The sequence below is a fragment of the Lottia gigantea genome (assembly GCF_000327385.1).
Source record: "Lottia gigantea unplaced genomic scaffold LOTGIsca_3, whole genome shotgun sequence".
Classification (NCBI taxonomy): domain Eukaryota; kingdom Metazoa; phylum Mollusca; class Gastropoda; family Lottiidae; genus Lottia; species Lottia gigantea.
The window spans coordinates 2,173,079-2,199,995 of record NW_008708986.1 but is presented as its reverse complement, the minus strand read 5'-3'; the positions used below and the strand labels follow the sequence as shown (position 1 = coordinate 2,199,995).

The following is a 26,917-nucleotide window of genomic DNA, read 5'->3' as shown; positions in this document are numbered from 1 at the left end:
TGAAATGACTAATTAGTGTTTAGGTTTGTGATTGTATTTCATATGGTATAGTAAAAAACAAGAAATACTCTGTAGCCTAAAATCTGTATCTTAAGCAGATCATTGTTCTATATCACCTGATAAGTATATTTTATTGCTCCGAACAGACATCCATATCCTATAGACGTGTCAACTATTATAGATGTTCTAGAAATAGATCAACTCCTTTAACAAGCGTTTTAATTTCTCAATTTCATGATGCTGCAATCCTAATATTCAAAAATGTATTTAGCCAACTATTAATTGTGTAAACGATAAATTCTAAGATCTAACTGAAAAATTGTTAGAGGTAAGTGAATTCCAGGTCAGTACAAAGCTAGAATAATCATATTGTAGAATAATAGTATCTCTCCCCTAACAATTTTGTTGCCAGAAGATATCTCTACACAATGTATTTTTAGACACCGGCTTCAACTATTTTCAGAATTGTGCCAAATCACATGCTGAGTAATAGCTGAATAATCAATGTATACTTCAAAATCATGTTCACTTGCTGCATTGTTCAAGCATTGATCAAACTTCAAATTAATTCGTAAGTTGGGGTGTTTGACTCACTCGATTCTGTTCTTCACTCTTTCTTATACGTTTCACGCTTAGTAATCACATTAGCATATAAAACAACAAAAAATTAGATGTTCAAGTGTGTGGTCTCCTCTTTGGTGCAGATAGATCGCTGATAGTTCAAGAGGATCCAAAACGAACTGTAAAATCTAATCTATCTTTGATAGTTGGCTTCTTGGACAGTGAAAGCGATAGAAGTGGAATTGATTGAGACACCACCTCAGTGGAGATATTAATAAGTCACATACTTATTTGCAATAGTTTGTGTGGTTTCATATAATGAAGACAGCCATATAACAACTTGACCTAAATATGATTGCATAATGCATAACCTTAACAAAATCTAGGTAGTGTTTTATTCAGTAGGTATACGAGATTGAAATAATTTCGATGTTCCTCTTTAAACTGAAAATCAAAAAACGTTTGAAAACTCAACTTCAGAGCTAAGAGAATTTGGTGGTAATTGGATGTCTTTATAAGCTATGGAGTTAAGTTCTCAAGTAGAATCTACCTGAATGTATTATGTATTATGTTACATTCTCTGGAATGTATGCAGACAGAACAAAGATTTTGAAGTTGAAAGCTAATAAATATTATCAGTTCGTAACATACTAACATACTTGTACTCATAAAAAGAATTTAAGCCGACAGATAATCTTATATTTCTTTCAAACATAGGTTAGATTATGTTAATATTGATTGAATGAGGAAGTTGCATGTTTATGCATGTACACTGATTTTATGTCCATTATGATTCAAATGAAGTCCGCACTTGTTGACTTTTGCTGACAAAGTGGAGAGGAGAGAAAGGAACAGATCTTGATCGCCCCCTCCCACGAATTCTCTGAATTCCACTGTTGATACTTGGTTCACCAAGAAAAAATCCCAATTTACTTAGATTGAGATGTAGTAGATTTATAAAAATATTTTAAATTTGAAGATATAGTCCTTGGACGATTTTTGTCCATCATTCGAAATAAACTTGCGAGACACTAATTGTTTATCTGTAAAAGGAGCATCTTCACTATCTGTTCGACCAATCATACCTTAGTTTCAGGTACAAGAATTTTTAAGTTTACATAATCAGTAATGGTGTTTACAGCTCATCGTCGAAATTTGACCCTTCAAATCCATATGTATCCATAATTATTCACGTTTGAAAGTTAAAAGTTCGACTCGAATTTTAGTGAGACTATGCCATATATAGAAAACACATATATAGAAATAGACAGTTAAATTTCTTGTTTGAGGTATATTTGAAGGGATTATGCGACTTTCGTGCGTTTTAGTACTTCTTAAGACTATTAACGCACATTCAAGACCCAAATCAATCCCCGAAAATGCCGACTGTTCCTCTTAAAATATATATAGAGAGAAGTGATTCCTGTGTTCCAGAAAGAGTAAGCATACATAAAAGAATTTTATCTATATAGAAAGCCCAACCCTTGTTTAAATGCCAATAATTGGTAAAACAAAAATCATATATCATTGGTAGATTAGATAGAACAAAATGACAGAAATCGCCATGTATCTAACTTTAACACTAGAGATGATATTAATTATTGGTACCAGTCAAAAATGGTTGATGTGGCCGATAGCCATTATATAGGTGTCGGTAAAATATGTAGTTTAAAAACATCATTATGAATCTGGAGAAACAATTACATCTATTATTATAATACTAAGAATGCTGTAGCAGTAGGATCAACTTGGTGATAACATATCTGATGGGTTTCTCGCTTCTTCAGTACATTTTAATAGTCAGGTCGAAAAAACTCAGAAAAATTCTTTGCCAAAATCAACAAGTTACTGTCATTGTGCAATCTCTATTCTTTCTCGTTTGCCAATGACATAAATCATATCAATGAAACTGGTATTATCCTGGAATTGCCTGCAGCTCAAAATGAATACATAGAAAAGGTTTGTTTAAAACTTAATGGACAACGATTACGTTTATCGTGTACCACTTATACTTCAACTATTTGTACAAATATTTCTCGAAGTCCGAAATAAATAAATAGTTGATATTTTGGATATTGAAATAAAATGTTGTTATATGGCGGCGTATATATGTGACTTATATTGTGAAGTAATAATTATATCTGCAACTTAATGTATTATCACGTCTTTCCACCTTTCCAACTTTCAAAGAGAACAAATTAGCAGGAATCGCGATATTTTTTAGTCTACAGTCGGGTTTCACTAATTCCGAAGAGTGGCAAATACCAACCTGATATAAATGATATCAATATAATGAAATTATGTACTCATAACAGGAACATAAGGAAACTATGTGAATGAATAGCCTCTTTCTACGTTTAGAATATTTAGGTAATTATGAAGAACAATTATGTAGCCTATTTTGTTTATGTTGAAGGTCATCTGGGAACTCTCGAGATATAGTTTAAATTGGATTAACATGTAATTTACTGTAATATGTCCAGTATTCAACATCTGTGATAGATCTTGATAAAAACAAGAAGGGGTGGTAATCAACATCATGATATTGAAACTAAAGTTTATCATATCTTGAGATTTTTAAGACGTTCCAGAATTTGAGTTGATTGAGTGGGCACATGTAACTGCTTCTTACATATTACAGTACAGGGGCATTGAAAACTATTGGATGTTGGCCAAGTTCTCTGCACGAATTCCTGAGCGGGTAGATTATGGAATAGCATTTAAGGTGCTGGACATATGTGACGAAAATATTTAGTAACTTGTCAGAAACAAAATTTGTTGTATAGGAATTAAAGCCCAGATATCTCAGCCCTTAAACAGATCTGGTGAAGTCTCTTGTAAGTAGACCGATTATTTCCAAATTTTATAGACATTAAAAGAATTTTACAGGGTTTTATAACGTGCTGGTACCTCAAATATATTTCGAATTATGGTTGTTGGGGTTTAACTTTTCAAAAGTATTGGCTTGTTTCCTTTGTAATAACGATCGGTTGGCCACACTGCAGAAAATTCATGACACATTCTTTTTGAAGCCTCGAATCTCCAACACATACACAACCAAATTGTTCACATAATATGCACAAACCAACATGATATGATATGGAAGTTTCGTGTTTTGAGAAAACCGCTTCTAAATTTTTGAAAAATTTCAATCTTTTCATTTAAAATTTCTATTGATGTGACAATTATAATCAAGGTGGATATGTGTTCTCTAACTTATCTATTGCGAAATGAGATAACTTTCGCGCAATCATATGTGATTTGACCTTGATAAAGGTCAAGGTACAGGTATTTTAGATTCGACACTTATTGAGACAAACATAATTTTAGGATACCTATATTCGTCAAGATTGTCATTTTGCGATACAAAATTAGTGACTTTTTCATGGAAAAACAAGAGATTCGCCAACGCGTTCACAGCTAAAGGCTAAAAACGTTATATACAGATCCCTACATGTGTAGTTGGAAATCGAAAAGAGTGGGTAATCATTCAGAATGAAACACATATTATTTACCTTGTACTGCGTACAAAATGCTAATGAGTTGCAACAACATTTTATTTCATTTCATGCTGATTCGAGCTACGATTCAGTATATTAAAAAGATAGCTTTCGATGCACGGTAATATACGCCCACTGGCAACTGTCAGAAATAATAAAACAGTCTTTAGTGACTAAATTACGAATTTTCTCATATTGAAGAAATTATTTATGCTGAATAATTCCACAAAATTTTTTAAAATCAATATCAATAACCCAAATACAACAAACAATTAAATCACACAGCTCTAATCAAGGGCAAAAAACAACTTTTGGCGCGTGTTTACAAAGTCAAGGGCAATAACTCAAAAACCATTCATCGAAAATGCGTCAAGTTAGAACTTGTCCGAGATCTTATGAATTCCAATGATCTCACCAAGTTTCATCAGAATCGGATGAAAACTGTAGCTTCAATCCTGCTCACGAACAATTTTTAACCAATTTCAAGGCGTTCTAAGTCAAGGGCAATATCTCAAAAACCGTTCATCGAAAATATGTCAAATTCGAACTTGACCGAGATCTTATCAATCTCAAGCATCACACCAAGTTTTATCAAAATCAGATGAAAACTGTAGTCTCTATAGTGCTCACAAGAAATGTTGACGGACGGACCGACGGATGGACTGACCGACGGACGGACTGACCGACGGACAGGGTCGACGACAATATACGACCATATATTCATGTGGGCGTATAAAAAGTTAAAGTTGATATGAATGACTTATCAGTAAACTGCAGTTTACAATCAATCATAATAATACTGGTTCACTTGTATTTGTCGTATATCCATAAATTACAGAATTTACAAGTACTGTAATAATAGTTAATTTAATCGTGCCAATTATATTTGAGGTGAAATAAAATGATAATAGACATGATATACAATTCGAAATATTTCAACATAATATATATTACAAATTAACACAAATTGAAATTCATGAAAACAATTAACCACGGTATCGCTTCAAAACGTACTGAAGTCGAATTGGACATTACGTCTAAAATCACAGACTTCCAAAAAACAATTTTGCAGTTTGTGACTTTACCACAGGTGTATCCTTAGAACACAACGATTGCAGATCTGCATACTTGTCTGCAGGTATTTTTGGTGGGGTGGCGTCGAGAGTTGAGACGTAGAATTATTTTTTCTGTCCTTTTCAGTATTCTTTCGATGGTGCTATGCACCAAGTCTCCCTCGTTTTGCCCATGATTGGTCTCGTAATAGTGTATAGTAATTTCTTGTATAAACGTAGAGTTTTCAATAAATTGTAAAAACATAGCATGGCATTATGGAATTCCTCTTTTGGTCCGAACAGCCAGGATTTGCGTCTTTCTTCCGACAGAGTATGACAAGCAAGATCTCTCTGTCTAGCGATGTATATCGATCTTTTAAAGTATTTCGAGCGGCCACAAACTTGTCAGTTATTTCTGTTGAGTACGAGAGCCCATCGTTCCTTGGTTCTTTCGCAACGTCTCTCTTGGAAGTTGTGCTGCTGCTGCTGCTGGTTGCTGGTCTTCTTCTCTTTGCATACCATCTACTGTGAAGGAGCTTGAATTCGCACAAAAGGCACGGGGACCAATAAAATGGTCGTTACATACCATTCGCTAACACGAAGGGCAAGCTGCACAAATACCAATGGTACAACCAGCCCTTTCACAAGTAGTTTGAAGTACAGAATCTCCATCATCAGTATCATCAGATGTTATATAATCAGTCTGGATCATCGTCTTCAAAATCTTTTTTGAGATTTGAAAAGGGTGTATGTGATTTGAAATAATGTTTAAGCTGTCGCTCGTTAAAACTGATTCGGGGCGGTGGTGGGGGGCTTGGTCGTTTTTTTGTTTGTTGGAGCGTGGATCCCGATAGGACATAGGCTCTATTACTATGAAAACACGGTGACAAGGGAAAAAAGGGGATGTTACTCTGTCGCCTATATTAATTATAAAACCAAAATTGAGTGACAACTGTCTTGGTCTTGATAATAAAGTTGTTTGAAAATGAACAAAAACACATCCTACCTTGATTCAACCGCTTCGAAATAAAAATCAGGAGTGAATCAAGTCTCAATTTAAAATTAAATTAAAGGTAGTCAGACTTGTTAATACAATACATTGGCTTGGCATAGAAAGCAGTCAGTAGAAAACAAACTACGATTATGTGGGATGCGAACTTTAAATACATGCAATGTACACAATGTATACTATTGTAAAACATTGTTTTATGGTAAGTATATTGTATAATATTATAACATGTTGACATCATATTATTGTAACCGGTTATTCAATTTATTCAATGTCCCGCTAGGTGACGAATATGTCAGTTTGAGAGATTTTTATTTCAAATTTCTGTTATTGGGAAGTTGCGCAAAAATTTGCATATTAATCGGTTTGCGTGAATGACGACGTATTGTAGCCAATAACGTTACAAAAAGGGCGTTAGGAAGAACTCCAGAACCAAACCTAAGCTGATTGTTGAAAACTTATTGATGTAATAAGTTTTATATAATTAGATGTGGTACATACCTACCTACGGAAATGGCCTCAGAAGGACCGACTGTAGTAAAACATTTTATGCTATGGATTGTATCGTGCTATTTTTAGAAATCCTCTTCCACCCTCCCTTTTGTAAAGTTTTCAAAATTTTGGAAAAAGTTATAGAAGGTTGAATATCGTGATTTAACATGGAAACAAATGGCAAATGAATTATTACTTGAGTATGTCCAGAAGGGCCCAAGAATATCTTCTTCATTGATTTATCTTGCTAATTAAGCTAGTAGAACCTATACTATGCTACTAATGCTTATGGTAATAATAGGCCTACCACTTGTTTATATCGGGTTATGGAAGGAATTCTTTATCGTATGACTAAATGGTGTACATCGCCTTCATAATCGTACTTACTAAAACATGAGTAGATATTAAACGACCAGGAAATAACCAATGGAAACGACCGGAAAACGACAGGAAACGACCTCAAACTATTTTGGGTAGATTCTGAGCAAGCTAATTAGGACGAACAAGTAACTAATTAAAAATATGCTTGCGGATACCATATTCCCAAAAACAGAGAATTATTTTATTCCAGATTTCTTGGGAGATACGATACTAGGTCTAACAAAGAAATTACTTGACGCCTCCAGATTAGAGGGAGGATCAGTATTCACTATTTGGATGCCCTCATCCCCTGTTTACCTCTTTTTGGATCAAGTCCCAGGCCCCTAACCGGCGAACCTTTCGCACTCTCATCTAACTGATGCAGCAGTATAACTAAGCTCATAGCACTAAGCAGGCTGCTTTGAGCATCCGCATGTTGAATAATTTTCCCTCCAAAAAATAGTATTTTCTCTTCATACACGGTCAAATATAATCATATAATGTTGGATCATGTTTGACGATGTTTGTTAGACAGTCTAGACGGAAATCCAAAACAGGATTGAACATGGTCTGACAAAATTTATGATGTAAAATTGGACTGTACCGAAGGTAAGAAAGAATGTTCATGTTCGTTATATTGGCTATTATGATACGAGATCTAAAACAGTACATTGATCCCAGGGTTATTTTGATTGATTTGCATTTGTACTCTACATAAGAGAGAATGTTCCAAAATGTCTTTCATCAGCCAGACTGCATTCCAGTTTCAGTGACGGTAGGCCTAATTTTGCGAGTTAAAATTTGGTAGGATTTGGAAGGACACTTTTGGAGTTCTGTTTCCTGACATGTATGCCAAAGTGTTCATCTTATTTTGATGTAGTAGTCTGTATAGTTTATAGCTCTATGTTTAGGCTACAGTAGCCTATAGGCCTAGGCTACTTGTAAGTAGTACTTATTTTAGTAGTTAGGCTGTAGTTTGAAAAGACTATTCTCTTTTTTGAGAATTTGGGGCCCTGAAAAGGGCCGAGTTTCGTGTGGTTTAATCCATGTCCATAATCTCGATCATCAATCTATTTCCTTGCTCTTCGGGTTCGCCTTCGCCTTCGAACTTTGCCTGCAGCCCTTCGTCGTCGCCGACGTTTGACTGGAGAGCGGGATCGCCTTCGTCTTCGACCTTTGGATCGGCTTCGTCGTCGACGACCCTTTGATGCAGATCTTCGTCGACGAGACCGACTTCTTCGTCGTCGGGAACGGCTTCGTCGCGCCCTAGACTTGGATCGACTTCTTCGTCGTCGGGAACGGCTTCGTCGCCTCCTTGACTTGGATCGGGTCCTTCGTCGTCGGGAACGGCTTCGTCGCCTTCGTCCCTTCGATGCGGATCGTCTCCTTCGTCGTCGGGAACGGCTTCGTCGCCTTCGTCCCTTCGATGCGGATCGTCTCCTTCGTCGTCGGGAACGGCTACGTCGCCTTCGTCCCTTCGATGCGGATCGTCTCCTTCGTCGTCGGGAGAGGCTTCGTCGCCTTCGCCTTCGCGAACTTGATCGCCTTCGCCTTCGCGAAGTTGATCGCCTTCGCCTTCGGACGCGGCCAACCTTAAATCGACCCTTAGCACCCTTGGCGCGTGAACCCTTAGGACGAACGAGAGCACCTGTCCTCAAACCCTTGGAAAGAGCTCGTCGCAATAGACCATTGACGCGCTTTGGAGGAATTCGAGAATGGGAAAGGACATATTTCCTGATAGCAGGAACTGTCGATCCCTTTCTGTCCTTCAAAGCTCGTACAGCGGCTACGGTGGACGATAAGGTGGTAGACCTTACTTTTCGTTTGCCTCCTCGCCCTCGTAAGCGTTTCTTTGGAGAGGCATTCTTTTTATGTGATTTCTTTGGTGATCGAGACCTAGACCTGGATCTAGATCGTGAACTTGAGTTTAACCTCCCAGGACTGACCATAATGAGTAAGGCAGAATAACCACGTGACATTGTTTATGTAGCATTGGCGCGGACCTCATAGAAAGCGCTTAGTTTCTAGGCTACGATTGCCTCACGAGCTAGCGTTCTCAATGGCGTTCGTGTTTCCTCAACTTCTCATACGCACGTTAGTATCTTTATTTTGCATATTGTATGGTAAAAAAGGGATGCAAGAATAATTTAGATTATCTAACCTTCGATTAACGGTTTCGGTTATGTTTAAATTTTTTAATTTTCTGATATATTGTTCATGCAATCATGGATCAGACGAGAATAGTTTATAGTTGCATTTTATTTCGTTGAAATTGTCCAAATGCTACGCTCACTGATTAATGTACACCTCCTGTGTTTAGAACACAAATTTCGCTGTTGCCTTTCATGTAAATTCTTGTCTCGTGTTCTTTGGAAAAATTTCCATATTTTATGAATTAATCAGTGGGAGAAAAATTAAGACACAGTCTATTTGGCGACCATTTTTGATGATTTATAGTTGACAAAATTCATCAATTCATGACATCAATCAATCCCATCATGGCATCATGGTCGCCAAAATCGACTGTGTCAGTGTGTGCTTATTTTTCTGATTGGATTCCAATATCACAATGTGTGTTGGCTGCTTGCTGAAATTTCTTGTTTTGGCTAAATTTCAATGTCGGTTTATAGTTGATATTATCCTAGATCTTAGACTTAGTAGTGGCGTATTTGTATTTAAAGGGGGGAGGGGGCAATCGGGCCAAAAATAATGAAATATTTATTCTATTTTCACTGCAGAAATCGCATTAGATGTATTCTTCGTCTTTCTAGATTAGATTTTCCAGTGTCAGTACGAAAGGTACGTACGGCTATGGAAAAAAAAGGGTTAGATTAGCCTAGTCTAGTAGAATCCAATCTGATTTTTTTTAAATTTTATTTCAATGGAAAAAGGGGGATAATCACGGTTGACATTGGTCTGAAAATTTCTAAAATTAGCACGGGGACTACCCTCTGACGTATGAATGGGAGTTTCTTCGATTTTAGCGCCACAAATTGACAACAAACTATAAACTTCGAACAAATCAAGTCGTTTTAAGTTTTAAATTTATCTTGAAAAATGAGTTTGTGGGTTGACAAACATCGTCCATCACAACTTCACAAGCTTGATTACCACAAACAGCAAGCTGCCAACTTAAAAAAATTGGTAAAACTCTTAAATTAGATTATATTTTGCATATTTTATGCAGAATGAATTGAAATAAACATAGTTCATCCATTTGTACCCAAATAGTTACTGTTATTCGAGAAGTCGTAAAGCTAATGAAAGCACTTGGAGGAGGCTTAGGTCACATCACAATATTTGTTGTTTTGTCACTCTAATTATTGCAATTGGGTGCAAAAATTTGCTTTGCTGGAAAACATCACTCCATGAAAAACAGCCTTGATAATCTATATTATAACATTACATTTTGTCAAAGACAACATTCAAGCATAATGATTGGTGAATGCAACAAAGAAAATCTAACACTTTAAAAAGTATGATTCGATTATTATTAATAACGTTATTAGCTAATATTCTGCAGTTGTCAGAAAATTGTATTAGGATAGAAGCATGTAAAACAGAATTCATTTTAAACACCACAAATGTCAGTCTTTAAGTAGTTTACTTTGTCAAAAATGCCTTGTAGCCTTTTTATATTATTTTCTTTTAATTATCTACGTAGTAGTATAATCGGATAGATATATTAGAAAGTGGGTCTAGGGGCTCTAAAATTCCTAACAAATTTTAATTTTTGTTAGTTTTGCTACAATTCATTTGGAATGTTGAATTCATGGCTAAATCTTAAAAATAGCTCTAATTTTTTAGTATTCAGTACCGGTACTCAAAAGTTGTATGTCGTCACTAAGAATGCCGTAAGGAATGGCATCAGATGAAAGCAAATCAAGCCTAATTTTAAAAATTTTTCAAGTTGATTGTTTTGATAATAAGAGTTTATGACAAACATTTCAGATTGCCAGTGGTGATCTACCCCATCTATTGGTGTATGGCCCATCAGGTGCTGGTAAGAAAACCAGAATAACATGTATATTACGGGAATTATATGGTGCTGGTGCAGAGAAATTACGAATCGAACAGAGCCATTTTACAACACCATCCAATAAAAAGATAGAAATATCTACTATAGCTAGTAATTATCATATAGAAGTTAATCCAAGGTAAATTATTGAGATTTCATCAAACCTCTGAAGACATAATCGTTGTATTATTTGCCCATTCACCATTATTTATCAATACATTTTTTTTAACTGCATAAGGGAATACTTGTATCTGAGTAATATCTGATGTGTTTCTTAGTTTATTAACTTAATTATTTAATGCACATGATTATATATATATTGTAGTGATGTTGGAAATAATGACCGAATAGTGATACAAGAATTAATTAAAAATCTAGCTCAAGTTAATCAACTAGATTCTTCATCTCAGAAAGAATTCAAAGGTTTGTTTATTTATTCACATAATAAAAGTTTTTTCAGCATCAATGTACAATGAAACGATTCCATAGCTTATTAAATCTATTCTACAGTGTATTATTTATTCTATAGTTGTGGTGCTAACAGAGGTAGACAGATTAACAAAAGATGCTCAACATGGTTTACGTCGTACAATGGAAAAGTACATGGCAACATGTCGTCTGATACTGTGCTGTAATTCGACAAGTAAAGTTATTCCTGCTATTAGAAGTAGATGTTTAGGGGTTAGGGTTGCTGCCCCTAGTGAAGAAGAGGTATGTATAAGATAAAATTTTGGGATATTTTAATCTATTCCTGCGGGTATCATTTGAATTTTCACAAGATCTTAGTTCTCTTTTCACAAACCTCAAGCCAAAACGGAACTTAAAATCATCTACTATCTTTAATAATAATGTTAATTTCAAATACAGTGAAATACTAGTACTATGGTAGATGATTTAGTGTAGAATATCACCAAAACGATTTTATTTTGTTATCAGGTTGTGTATAAAATTCCTTTGTATACATATATATGCCAAAGTTTTTAACCTTTGAAGCCACTGATGTGACAATATTGTTATACAAATCATGCTATGTCATTCTTCTACAAATGTGTCTAGGGTGCCAAAAGTGTATGCTTTCATTTATGTTGAAAGATGTGGTTATTATTGTCCAATATTTTTATGTATTTCTCTGTAGATAGCTCAGATATTACAGAATGTATGTAAGAAAGAGGGATGCACATTACCTGCAGAATTAGCTAAACGTATAGCAAATAAGAGCAACAGAAATCTACGTAGAGCTTTATTAATGTGTGAAGCCTGTAAAGTTCAACAGTAAGCTATTTTCTTTAGAGGGATGGGTGTGCCATTTTAGGGGTTGATTTCTGTTTAATAATGCTACTTAAGGTTTGCTGACTGATTGTAGGGCTGTTAAACTCTCTGATATAAGCTTAAACTTTAATACAATCAACAAAAGAGTGTTACACTACTGCTATCTGTTTGCAACCTAACAAGTCTCTTATCATTGGACATTTAAGACTTTAGTAAGATTCTAATGAAAAGAGAATTGACCTGTCTCTCCTTGTTCAACATGTTCCAAATTCCAGATAAGAGTTAGAGGCAGCTTATTACAAAAAGAACAAAAGGCTTAAAAATAGTGATTTATTTGACTGATGTTTTTCAGGTATCCATTTAGTGCTGATCAAACTATATCTGAACCTGATTGGGAGATTTACCTCAGAGATACAGCTACTATGATAGTACAACAACAATCGCCTAAAAGGTAACAGTGTATTATCATTGTTGTTGTCTTCATAAAAATATCGTAGTTCAGCACTGACTTTCCCATCCACAAGTGAATGCAATGGAGGCCAAAGTTTTTGTCAGATTTACATAAAATGTTGTGTAGGAAGTAGGATTAATTGAATATTTGGACAAGTTTGAATTTGGAATGATTGGAACGAAATATTTCTAGAATTATTACTCCCTGAGAATATGTTAAAAGTTGACAACAGCTTTTTTCAGAATGCAATATATGTTTCACCTTGAAACTCCAACCATCTTCCTGTGTTGATATGTACTGTTATTTTACAGATTATTAGAGGTGCGAGCTAGATTATATGAATTATTAACACATTGTATACCAGCTGATGTTATTATTAAGGTATGTATTCTAAAATTGTTTGATTGTGGTCAAGTCAAATAACTTTCTTGATGTCCTCATAGACCTTTTATGGGAAGTTTTTATTTAAAATTTTACTTCTTAAAAGGAAAAGTAGCTTTCAGGATTTGTTATTAATTATGATTAAATATAGGTTTTTGTGGTTATTTAATTCACAGTTTGTCTTAAAAATCAAATAATTGCACTTACCATTGATGTATGGAAGCCACCATTTTCTTTATGACATAACGTCACGTCGTACATAGACGATAACAAAATAACAAGAAGAAATACCAATGATCTACCATCCTTCATAATATTTGATTCAATATTAAACCTAGCAGAAGATAGCCAATCTTTGCATAAATCACTCTTTTAAAGGGGACATACTTTTTCAGAAATATGCATCTGTTTTTCTTTGAAGAACAGATTTAGGAAAAAGCAGTCCTAATTAGACCAGTCTGGTGATCTTCATACTTTTCTTTTTTTTCGTTTTTGTAGAAGAAAAACACAACTTGTCTTGGGAACCGTCTCATTCATGCTTATATATCAATTATTCAATGGTCTGATTCAATTATGTTACTTGCCAGCAAGATTGCTTTGTTTACTTTTTATCTATGTAAAATGGCGGCCTCCATGAACAAGTGATTTAGGTCGAAATGACGTCAATAGTCATTCTGTTTGATCCTACGGGTACAAAATTGAAACATTTCTACAGGGGCTACGGCAATATACGTCCACATTTCCATGTGGGCGTATAAAAATGAAAAAGAATCTGAAAACAGATGAATTTGTACTGTAACTTGTAAGGATGGACTGTAACACAAGCAGTTTGAGCATTGGAATGATGTCCTTTGTCATGGTTACTTTAATTAAATGGTATTTGTGGGTTCAGCTAAGGACCAGGTGATAGAAAGAATCCTTGCAAACCTTTCTTTCTATCTCAAGTCTTCAATTGAAGATATGAATATATATCTTATTTGCTTATTTCATTTGAAAGATAGACAACATTCCATTCTTTCTACATGGGCCCATAACTTTTGTTTGGTATTTTACAAAGTTTTGAATCATTTTAGGGACTACTACAAGAACTGCTAGCTAATTGTGATGGACAGTTGAAAACAGAAGTTGTTCAAGCTGCTGCATATTATGACCATAGACTACAGATAGGACAGAAAGCCATTTATCATCTTGAAGCTTTTGTGGCTAAATTTATGGCAATTTATAAACAATTCTTAGATGAAGGAATGGCTGATTTCTTCTGAGTTTTCAGATATTCTGTATCATTTTGTGGCAAATTCATTGTATGGTAAAGATATTCTTCATTAAAACAAGGGCTGCATCAAAATGAAAGTTAATTTGTATTATTTGAGAAAAGGTCAATGATGATTTTTACAAGGAAATGTGAAATGAATGCATTACAACAGTATCACTGATATTTTATTAGGGTAAAATTAACATGACTAACAATAAAATTAACAAGTCAACAACAAACAAATGCCATTATTTATTGTATTGAGTCTTAGGTTGGTGTAAATTACAAGAAATGCAGGGTTGCTTCATGTTGATCCACTGAAGTATTTAATTGAATACCGTACATCACTTTTTCTTCCTATTTTTCATGCTTTATTGGAGCATTGAATTTAATTTCAATATCTGCAGTGAGATACTGCACAGTCAAAATGATCCTAGTCAAATGGTTTGAAAAAAAAAACGGCTTATATAAAAAACAGAATTCACAAGAAAGTTCTGAGCAATTAGCTTTGAGTATTTTAATTTGGTCAGCTTTGGTGGACTATATCTCTATCTTTCTCATCTGAGAACATCGCCTAGATTGGTCAAACATCACTTACATTATGTGCTGCATTAGCCAAATTAATAATCCTACAGAAGGTAATGTTTCACGCAATCTTGTCTTAAAAATAATTCATTCTTTAGATCCAACTTTCAATAAGTATTGAAAATAAAGGTGCAAGTTTGAAAAGTGAGGTATCAAAAATTTGAGAAACAAGCTGTGTAGTCTTTCCCATAATACTGTAAACTGGTATTTTTATAGTATTTATATTTCACTTATCACATTTCTATTTGATTATCCAAGAATTATGTTTCTAAGTTACTTAGTTCAGAATTAGATGTGATTTTACGCTTCACTCCCATTGGTTCATCAAAACTATTCACACTGGCACAATCATAGATATCTTCTGATTCAGTATTCCTCGGGGAAACTGTATTTAAATTCTTCTGATCCACTATCCTGAATGCTTCTAGGAATTCATTGAAGTCAATTTGGCCATCTTTGTTTAAATCTAAACTTTTAGCAATGTCATTAACTTGGTTAGGTGATAAGTTGACGCTTGTATGTCTTGTAAGAAGAGTACAGGCATCAGTAAATTCACTCATTGAAATAAATCCAGAATTATCCTTATCAAATATTCTAAATATAGTTTCTAAACTGTCTTTATATCTATATAACATCTCCATTACTGAGGCACCATTCTAGAAATAGAATACAAAAATATTAGACCATTATTCTGAGCAGCTATATTGAACTTTGTACTTACCTTGACTGCAAACGTCACTTTTCTTGTAACATGGAAGATTGTAAAAATGAATAAAAGTGGATCAAAAAAGTTTGGTATAACAAAACCTACAATTTTGATAGAATAGAATAACAATTCAGCCTATTGCTTAAAATCACCAAGCTTTTATGATTTGTACAATGACCATGAATTAGTCAAGAAGAGAGAAGAGGTGATAATATACACATTTATGCAGTAATTTCAATTACGTGAATACACTAAACATTTTTTAACCATCAAATGGATGGACCAAAATGCAATAATTTCTTGACTCATGTGAAATATATTTATGAGTTTTAAGGGTTATATAATTCAAAGGTCAAAATGCCCTCATTAACTTGCCTCACTATATCGATGGTAAATTTGAAGTTCTTCAAAGGTTGATTCATAATTGACCCGCTTATCAGAGTTTAATTTAACAAGTTTAGAACGTAACATTCTCCATGGTACATCTACATCCATTACTGACTCCATGGCAGAACACCAATCGGCTATTGTTATTGTTCCTAAAATATATCCAAATATGCAATGACTGTTAAAAAATTTACCAAAATATAGTGTCTTAAATGTGTCAAGGTTCAAGTGTCTGTCTAAGATGTGCCAAAAGTTTGAGTTTCTACCACAAATGTGCCAAAAGATGTAATGCCTCAAAAGGTTGAGTGTCTTTCTTGAATGTATCAAATGATGTTATATTTATAGAGCCTATCAAAGATCCCAAGTCAAAACTTAAATATATTCAGGGTTTTACCTACCAGTTTCCTCTGTATCATGTTTTTTAAATTCTTCCATCAAATCAGATTTCAGGGTTAGAATCTTCTCCCTCAAATCTTGCATAGCAGACGCTTCCAAACAACTGATTCTGAAATTAAAATAAGTTTGATAGGAGAAAATTATTTGGAAATTCGGAATATAAATCAAAAATTTAATTATTTCAATAATTGAACTGTCAAGATCAAAACATTCAAGAATCTGCTAAACATAAAGTGTTAGCTGATATTCCTTCTATTCATCAATAGACTTTAATATTCACATGTCGGAAACAATCCAGTCGCCAATGGCTACCACAGATAGAAATTTGACCTAGAATAACAGAGCTGCTATAGTAGTTGGGAATCTGAAGAAAATAGTAATACTAAAACACTACCTTTTCTTACCTTTGTGTAAATGTTAATTTGCGAACGCTGCCAGTTTGATAAGCTAGAAACTGAACCATGTGAACTGTCAGGTCTGGTCCCATTAGCTTAGCATAGGCACCTTTATTACTTCCAATATCATAATAGTTAGAAGCAGAAAATATGGTTAATACCTAATAAAAAGTATGATATATTTATATCATTATGGCAGCAAACGCTTGTTTCACCAAAACTAATATCAATGACTTTAAACCCTCTCAAAACTGTTTTCATGGACAGGCCAGTTCTGTTGGACTGGAGCTCTATAATGGATGGTTTTAAGTCCAATTGCAATATTCCACAATTCTATCTGTTCAAGGGTAGACATTGATACATTAGTTGGAATAAATATTCATACCTTGCCGTCATGGTTATATTCAAAGCCTTCTGGTTTACATTCATGTGAGCGTATCAACAGTTTAAAATTATGTTCTTCAAGAAAATTCTCTGTAATATCAGGTCCAAAATAACATCCACCACCACGAAATGTATTAGGATTACATCCCATTAAACTTTTAGGATCACTCCATAACAAATCTAATACCTGTACATAAAAAGTTGGTTTCAACGTTAAAAAGTTGGTTTCATCGTTAAATATGTTCTTAAAACATTATAAATAGCTCACAGATGAAAATATGAGCATCCTCAAATATTCTAAATATAGTTTCTAAACTGAGGCACCATTTTAGAAATAGAATAGAAAAATACCTACCTGTTTCCATTCTTCTAAGCGTTGCAATTCTAATGACACATTTTCTAAACTACTGACTTCTGATAATGATGGTGGTCGTAATACTGATATAAACTGCAAAAAGGACAGAACTGGTGACCAACCATAACAATCATTATGGGCTACATATCAGATATAACAGACGACAGTTTGCAGAGTTAAAAGAAATAAGTGGTATTGCTGTTTCAATGTAGCACAAATCATGCTTTCGTTTCTACTTACTCGATGTCTGTCTAGTCGCGCCAGAGACTTTAGACTGACATGTTGAGATATCCCACCATGCACCACAAGAACTTTATCATCAATCACAGTTGCTAACGGTAACCAGCTGAACACCTCGGTAAAGGACTTTGTTACTTGTGTAGAATAGTCCTGAAATAAAATGGGAAATGTGCAGTGGATAGCAGAGAAAACTTGAGAATGTCTCAAATAGTGAAAAAATTCTTATTGATGTGCCCCTGGCTCATAAATTGATCCCATTAAATTGATTCTTAGATATTTGATTGTTGTGTACTCTAGACCTTGTCACACTGCAAAGAATTGATAATTGCTAACATCATATTTTCTCTTTTTTGTTACAACTTTGACAGAAACTTTATATCACAATCAGATTCATCAGACATTTAACCTTTTTTTTTTTTTGTCTGAGCAAAATGTGTGAAATATCTATTAAAGTCTGAGTACTCTTTCAATTATTAACCTTACAAATGCAAGTCTTCTTCAACAAAAGTGTCAAATGAAATAATGATAGATGTAAGTGATTTGAATAAGATAATAGAATATCAAGTTTTAACCTTTAAACATTTTAACGTCTAGCTGTTAGTGAAAATTGACTTTTAAAAGCATTTAGGTTACAAAGTTGTAAAAAGAGCTTTAAATACATTACAAATTAAGACATTCACTGTAGCCATTAAATTGGATTATCAACTGAATTTCAAGCTTACAGATTTTCCCTATTTTAAGTGATACTACAATACTGAATTATCCTTTAGATTTCAAAATCCAGTTCAGTATTAAAAGCAACCAGCTTTGGAAATCTACTTGATAGGACATCCAATAGAAATAAGTATCATTTATAACATTCTATTCCTGGATTACATTGTACACTTTAAAGCAATGTATATTGTTATCTTCAATTGTAGAGGTAAATTAAAATTTGATGATAATGTAAATTGTTAAAACAGATAATGAATTGTGAATTGTATACCATGACATTGTGTTTCTTTATTAACCATAAAATTTTTAGCAAATAATTCTATTAAATAAATTCAATTGCTCAGTTTCTTTGGTAGTGATTGTTTACTCTTGTATAACAATTTGTATTACCTTATATTTCCTAATGATTTCCTTCATAAAACCATATCTACAAAATATCAAATATATCATTTTCACCCACTAATTACTCATATTTTATTTTCTTCTCTGACAGATGGATATAGATAAAATGTGTTCTTCTTGCAGATATTTATATACAGTATATATAAGACCTTTTTACAATTTTAATCCTTTAGCTACATTTAACGTCATGTGTAATAAAACTAAGGAGTAGTATACCATAAAATTGTGTTTAGTTATTTAATTTTATACTAGAGAAAGTGACAAAATCATTTGAAAAGAAAATTTACCTACCTCATATTCATGACATGATCTTCATGGTTACCACGATTTAAAAATACTTCATTAGGTGAGGCAAGGAAACAGGCAAATAATATAATGGAAACTTCTATAGACGAAGCCCCACGATCCACAAAATCACCATTAAATACAAACGGGTTATCTACAGATGGAAGGCCATTCTGAAATCAAACAAAGGAAGATATAATGTTGCCAGCTTACAGCATTATTTGTTGCTTGAGTCATCTCTCATAATTAATCCAATTGACCTCATTGGTCTTCCTCCAGCCAGGAGGTTTATCATAAACTGGGTTTAAGGGTTTTTAAGAGATACTCTCTTATAGAAGTACTGGCCTAGGTTACAAGTAAAGACTGGGTATTAGAATTGGAATACATCAATTGGATAAGAAGTTACCTACATCTGGAGAGATTTACAAGATAAACACATAATTATAAAATGCAAAGCGATGGTTTTAGGGTGTTAATGAAAGGGGATCTAATCTACCATAGACAAGAACATTACTCAGATTTTTATTCCTTTTGTAGGCAGTCACCAAACCTTTAGTATAGATGTTTGGGAATTCGTCCTGAAGTTCTTTATAAAAGCAATTGACAATCACAGAGGCATTTAAGCTGTAGAATTGTAGGTGGCAACAAAAGGTATAATTTGATTGTCATGCTGTATATTTAGGCCGTTAGGTACAACTGTTTGTAATTGGTCTATCCAGAAACTCTCCCTTTGCAATCGCTTGGTTTTTAGTTTAGTCTTTGTAGATACAGAAATATTTTTATGGACATAACAAGAAGATCTTCAATGGAATGATTGGTTGAATTAAAATGATTCGTGATTTGTCTGTCTTTTTTTGAACAGAATGTACAAAGCGTTGAGATGGTAAGAATTGATTTGACATAAAAAATGAAAGGCAGGAATGCTGAGTAATGTATATTTCAGTTAAGTATTATAATAGCCAATATTGAGAATGATGTTTTCTGGACAATATAAGAAATGTATTACTTTTGTGGGTGATTTAAACTCTATTATATAATCAATTTTATTGATAGACCAAGAAGGTGACAGAACATAATTGTGTTTATGTGAAATTTGACCCCTGGTTCAAATGTTTCCTACCTTATGGAAGATCATATATAAATCTTCTAATTTACCATGTAAATCACCACACACTGTGATTTGTTTAGAGATAGATGTGGAGGCATAGTTGATATTTTTCATCTGTTTGAATAATTTCTGAGTTTCATTCAGCAATTCCAATAAATATCTTACATGTAGGCGCTGAATTAGACACAGAAAGCAAGAATTATTGCTTTTGTCTCTGGACTAGTTAAAATCAAACCTCCTCATTCAAGACAAATTGTCCTGGCTATGGATTTCATATGTTAAACATGGTTCAACAGCAGAGATATCTTGTCAACCCTGTATATTTATCTGCAAGAAATCTAAATACACAAATACCATGCAATTTCTTGTAATGCAGTAAAGGGAGATAATTTGCTGTGCCAAGGGAGGTAATTCTATTAAAGTGGCTATATCACTGCATATCAATTTGCACCAAAAGACATCCATTTAACAGTGACCATGCCTACTATATTTTGACATAATCTATATGAATACAATAACAAATATTTTCACTGTCAAAATAATTCTCAATACATCTTTTGTAGAGGGATAGAGAAATCTTCTTTTTGGATATTATGGTATACTCACCCTTTTTGCTTTGAAGGCCTGTATGAGAGTTTTAACTTGAGCATGTGTTATAGGGAATGTTAGATGAGGTCCAGTATAGGAACTTTCTACTTCTATACCCTCTATACAGCCTGATATATCACTGGTTTCACTAGCTGTAATAGTAGAAGTATATATTATGCTTCAGCAAACTATTTATCCACATAAACAACATAATTCAGACACATACATGAACAGTTTGCTGATTAGTTCAAATTCTGAACTTCAAGAAGTACTGAAATCAATACAGGTCTGTGTGGTAATAATGATATTGATGATAACTAAATACATAAAGAGACTTCACCAGCAACATATAACTATTGATAACACCACACCCCACTCTCAAGACTGATATTTTTGTTTTTCAAACAATCAATTTAAATAGATAATGGTTTAAATATTTTGCAATTTGTGTTCCGAAGTTTACAAATGCTCACAATATTTGTTTTATTTTGTTTACTATGGTGTAGTTAGAGATATTTGGAAACATTTCTAAAAACAAAGACATGCAGTCTATTCTATGATTAGTAAAGTAAATGGTAACAGAAACTACTTTAAACTATTTATATTACCAATTATCTTTTCTTGTATTATTCATAACTTGAATAATGATTTAATATGATTTATAAAATAGCAACACTGGTAAAATTATATCAAAGTTCATCCCAATTTTCACACTGAAATTGTCTAGCTAAATTTCCATGTCCAAGCCATTCTACATAAATAACACGAGACTGCCATAAATCCTGAGATATATTTTAACTTTTTTATTGTAATTTACACTCTTATTTTGGCCATAAATTCCAAACCATTTCATATATTATCATATAATAAAAATAAATCATCTGAAATAGAATCTTGATAAACAGGGAATAATAATAAGTAGAATCTTGGGAATTAAATTCAGATTTTCTTATTATTGAGTTTATCATCATATTTTAAAGTGATTTTAAATTTGATCAACATTGTAATATAAAGGATTCTAATTCTGAATATAAACATCTCCATTTATTTCCTATTAATCCCTTAAGTCAAGTAAGATGATCCAATATTTTAGATAAGCCAAGGAATCAAATAGATCGTTTGGATTTTATAAAAATATAACCCCAGTTGTAGTATTAACAGACATTACAATTCCACTATAAAGATAGAGTAGAGAATAGAATGTAAAAGATTATATCAGTCTGATAGCAGACAATAGATACTAGTAGATCTACCTAATAAGTCTCTTGGGCCAGAAAATAACAATCTATAATCAATTCTGTTCTTACTTGAAAAATTTTTTAATTTAAACGAGTCTGTTGAAATGTTTTATCCTGACTAGTGAAATATATCAGAATTAAGTACTCTGCATTGAGAATTTAGAACTATTTAAGGTGTTCCTTCTTACAAACTATTACAGTAGCATTCCAGAAATTTCAGGTTTTCATTTTAAATTAATTTATGATAATAGTTTCCAGATTTTCAATCTGAAATGTTTCATGGGGAATCTATATATGAGTGCTTAATTAGTATGCACATCAAAGTTACCATTCAGAGCGCATCTGACAAAACTAATAAATTATATTTTGATACATGATCTTAATCTCTCATAAAAGTTTGATTGAATATCCTATGATAAATTATTTAGTAGTTCAATATTATAACAGAAATAGTTACTATAGATTTTAGAGATTTACTTCTTCTAATTAGCTATGAAATGGAATATAGATCTAAAGTATTGTTTTCTGTCCTATTTAACTAATGAAGCAACCAACATCATTTTATTTTTTTATTATTTGAGGATTTTGCCTTACACAGTTATAACGTTGCTTTAAGAGTTAATCAAGAGTCAAAGATTTTTTAATCAATCTCTTCATAAAAATACCAGGCTTGTCCATGGTGAACATGATCATACTTCAGGGTAGTTTGGGCTTATGATATTGGTGAAAAAATGGTAGGTTAACAGCTAATGAATATTTCACATAAGGAAGTATATCAATCATGAGCATCAAGTGTCTAGAAGAGTCTAGCCCTGCCTGGTGCTACATGTCAGTGTAACATATCCTACAGACTATTTCAGCCCCGATTACTTGTCCCTGCTCTTTATCCATGAACTATAAGTAGAATAGTATAGTGGACCAGCCTCCAATATGATATATTATACATTCCAAAAGAATAAACATGTCAAATATTAATAGATTAAGCTCTATCCATGTTAACAAATTCACTATATATTTTCCCAAATTGGTAAGAGAGAAATTTGTCTGGCTACAAGTTATATCATGAATCAAACTGTCACTTTGGTATTCCCCATGGATACCTTACATCCTGTGACACAAATTTCTCTTCTTAAATAAGAAATCATGTGTCAAATATCATTTACACCAATAGGTCTGATGACAACTGTAATTGTAAGACAGAGTATAGTATTATTGAGCAAGGTAACTATTCTCATTGTGTAAACCATGCTATTAGTAAATAGATGGGACTTACTACAATAGTTCTGTTTGAGACAGTGAATTTGAATCAATCAAAAGAACTCTTATACAAGAAGGGCTGCCTTTATTCATGTATCTATTAGATTTTGCCTCATACTGTGTTAAAGAAGCTTGTGGATTGTTAAATGACTTAACATCATTTGAATATTTATTGCCTGATCCATAATATGGAACGAGCTGGCCTCAATGAAATATATAGAACAAATAAATATGTTCAGACCTTTTCAAAAGACAAACCTTCTTTTACACTTTGAAGTGTATTTCATTCTCCTGACCAAGCTGTGATACATTATCAAGTAAATCAAGTGGTCTGTAGTGTAACTATTACTGTATATGTTTAGGAAACTGTTCTCGGAGCACTTAACTGTGGAACTCTTCTTGAGGAGTTAGGCATTAGTCATTGTAATAAATAAATAATGGCACTGATGAAATTCTGTAGGTGAAGGTGAAGGTTGCATGTAAAGCAAGTGCCGTAATTTATTCTCAATTCAATCACACTAAATTATCAATAAGAAATCACTGAAAAATATCTTGACTTGTGAGTTGTCAGGTGGAATTTTTTGTCACGAGTTGGAAAGATCAATTAAAGTGAAGTCCAGGACAAGATGCTATGAATCTTGATTAGTTAAATTAACAGTCATCTAACGAAAGGTTGAGGCTATGTTGACCTTCAGTGCCTCTTGGTTAATACAGTAAAGTAATATATCAACACCCTAATAAGGTCATACTGACAGATGTCGTCCAGCTAATTCAATCTATGGGCTCATTATTGGTGAATAAATTACAATTAACTTAGTTACAACCCATCCTGAATCATTATCAATTTTAATCAAACTCAAATTTCAAATCTGTGTAAAGCTAAGTGCAGATTTAACATTTTCCATAGATTTTATAAGATAAAGAAAATGCTTTGGGAAGCATTGGTGAAACAGAAGTTCATTGGAAAATATCTAAACTGTTGAGAAACATATAGCAAAATTAAGGCAAATTACTGACAAATTATTGACAAATATGAAATAAGATTAAGTGAAATTGAGATACTTAAGGTGAGTGTGGGGAAGTTTGTCAAGAGAGAAGTTTGAAGTCACTGAGCCGGCCTGCTTTTCCGAGCCAGTTAGCATTATCAGTATTTCAACATGTCACTGTTCAAACTTTCATTACAAACTTTTTTATTACAATGAAAAAACGTGTTGACATTTGATACTTACCTACAACTGCTGGTCTTTGTGAAGAAGCAAAAGCACGAGCAATCTTGGGTTGCCCATCAGTATCAAGCTTCAATTGGTTAATCATGCTGTTAAAAAAGTTGTGAAGCTGAAAACAGATTTGATTTATTAAGACAGCTGAGAAAATATAAATAACATGGATGGACAAGCATAAATATTTTGTAATATTATTCTCCACAGAGATCATGTGTATGTCATATTACGGTTCTTTAGTAGAAAATTACTAAGGTAAAAGTGATCAGGGTACAAGCTTATGGATTGGACTAAATCACTAACACAGAATATATTTTTCTGCTTCTGTGATCTTTGAAAGTCAGATTTAGAGTCATGGTTCCAGAAATTTGTCTGCAATCAGATTAGAACCTTCTGACATCTAATTTACACTATCTGAATACTGATGATGTGGGTCTCAAATGTACATAATTCAGGTCCATTAAGAAGAGGATTTTTTTAAAGGAGCTTTTCTTTTCCCTTGACGAAGTCTCCTATTTATCAAATTAAATTGATGATGTCTTCTTTAGTAACAATGGTAATTATTCAGTGACCTTTAAAACGTGAAGGTCAAATGATGAGGATGGTGTCAGGTTAGAAGTTGTTAGAGACAACCAGACAAACTGAACCAAAATAATTGGATGTAAATAATCAAAAATCTTGCAATTAGTTTTTTTTATTTTCTTTATTGACTGAGGAAGAAATATTCAAAATAATCGTTAAAGCCCCATATACACTGTCAGATTTAAAATATAATTTATCATTAATTATAACACCATGTTGAAATCACTTTTGGATCCTAGTGTATTTTGGGGTAGACAGAATTTTAATGAACACAATTATATGTTTGTGTTCAATTTTCCATTTATTCAACTAGACTGAGTTAACAACTTTCATATTTTGTATTTGAATCTTTGACGTAATGAGTTAATAAAACAATTAATTGGACAACTATATTTCTATATTGTTCTGAATATAGTTTACTACTTATAGTCTACTACTGTTCTAACTATTACCTTCTCTTTATTACTAATCTGAATTGATCTCACTGGACCTTGTCACCTACTGTCATTTCCCATTAAATTTTCAGTGAGTTTCATCATCTATCCAGTCATAAATTGTACTATGGTCTTGGTCTTGAAAGTTGAATAAGTTAAATTTGAAGCTATTTGATGTCAATTTCACTTCACTTTTTTTAAAAGCTGTTTTCTTCACATAAATTCACAGGTATGTGTGATTTTCATACATTAGCAATTTTAGGGTGTAACATTGCTGTAATGTTACGAAAGCATAGAATGGCCACAAGATAAACTTTCAATTTGTAATTCATCAGAAACTTTGCATATGGTTGTCTACTTTTAATATAAGAAATGTAGGTAGACCAATCAGTCAAAGCTGTTTAAGACAGATAAGGAAATCAGATCATGGAAATGGCACTTCAACAATACTCAAACAAATCTCCTGCTTCCATTCTGGAGAGGAAATTTCTGACAGGCAGCAGACTGATGACAGATGAGAAAGAATTGTGTTATTGACACTAATACAATATTTCACAACTATAGGAGTTACTGGTAGTCAAATACCTACACCTTAACCATTGTCTCCAAATCTTGCCAAAACCTGGTTAATAAAATTAGTCAGCAAGTCATTTTGACTGACCAAAAATCAGATTTGGAAGTAACAAAAAAGCCAGAAATTTCTCCTAGCAGCACAGCATCCTGAAGAAGGTGACATTTTATTTTGACAGCTATTAGCAATTCATTTTGACTGACCAAAAATCAGATATCAAATATCAAAAAGCAAAATACATGGTTGATACAAGCGACGGTTTAAAGCCTAATTACCTTCAATTGATCTTGTTCACCAGAATATTCTATAGACTGAAAAATAGTCCATGTATACCTCCGTCTAGCCTCTAATCTGGCAACATACATTCTATACCATTTCTGGATCAGAATAGCAGCAATAATTTCTGAAATATGAGGAGATATTCAGCAAATTTCCCTTGTTTCACATTCATTTATCTTTTAATTATTTTTCATACACCATCCAGATATTCATATACCATTCAATCATATTCATTTATTCATTCATATTCATTTATCATTTACTTCACATGCATATTTTTCAACCATTCATTTACACTTTCATTCATTTACACTGTCATTCATTTACACTGTCATTCATTAACACTTTCATTCATTTACACTTTCATTCATTTACACTGTCATTCATTTACATTTTCATTCATTTACACTGTCATTCATTTACACTGTCATTCATTTACACTGTCA

The 26,917-nt window shown here is 33.2% G+C and overlaps 3 protein-coding genes across 3 annotated transcripts; 1 reads left to right on the top strand and 2 right to left on the bottom strand.

Moving 5' to 3' along the window:
• Positions 1 to 8,557: 8,557 nt before the first annotated feature.
• LOTGIDRAFT_89152 (hypothetical protein) lies at positions 8,558 to 8,782 on the bottom strand (the record flags this gene model as incomplete). Its single annotated transcript, XM_009057033.1, has 1 exon — positions 8,558 to 8,782. A coding segment is annotated over one exon (225 nt), but the record flags the coding sequence as incomplete, so codon positions are not given.
• Positions 8,783 to 9,958: 1,176 nt separating this feature from the next.
• LOTGIDRAFT_182182 (hypothetical protein) lies at positions 9,959 to 14,581 on the top strand. Its single transcript, XM_009057146.1, has 8 exons — positions 9,959 to 10,118; positions 10,926 to 11,131; positions 11,318 to 11,415; positions 11,522 to 11,703; positions 12,128 to 12,264; positions 12,614 to 12,712; positions 13,024 to 13,093; positions 14,167 to 14,581. Exons 1-8 carry the CDS (start codon positions 10,032 to 10,034, stop codon positions 14,353 to 14,355), a joined length of 1,068 nt encoding a protein of 355 aa, XP_009055394.1. The 5' UTR covers positions 9,959 to 10,031; the 3' UTR covers positions 14,356 to 14,581.
• A 609-nt stretch (positions 14,582 to 15,190) lies between these two features.
• On the bottom strand, positions 15,191 to 26,587 carry LOTGIDRAFT_104853 (hypothetical protein; the record flags this gene model as incomplete). The annotated part of the gene is given in 13 exon segments (XM_009057145.1): positions 15,191 to 15,573; positions 16,008 to 16,175; positions 16,422 to 16,528; positions 16,824 to 16,975; positions 17,200 to 17,442; positions 17,554 to 17,693; positions 17,712 to 17,943; positions 18,898 to 18,934; positions 19,201 to 19,367; positions 20,315 to 20,476; positions 20,909 to 21,042; positions 24,615 to 24,720; positions 26,468 to 26,587. Coding segments are annotated over 13 exon segments (2,151 nt in total), but the record flags the coding sequence as incomplete, so codon positions are not given.
• Between the last annotated feature and the right edge of the window lie 330 nt (positions 26,588 to 26,917).

Bases quoted from the DNA above. Each gene is read 5' to 3' on its own strand.
- LOTGIDRAFT_182182 (XM_009057146.1), top strand. From the start codon at position 10,032: ATGAGTTTGTGGGTTGACAAACATCGTCCATCACAACTTCACAAGCTT. The intron at 11,416-11,521 runs GTTTGTTTATTT...TTTATTCTATAG, and splicing joins ATCTCAGAAAGAATTCAAAG to TTGTGGTGCTAACAGAGGTA. The intron at 12,265-12,613 runs GTAAGCTATTTT...GATGTTTTTCAG, and splicing joins GAAGCCTGTAAAGTTCAACA to GTATCCATTTAGTGCTGATC.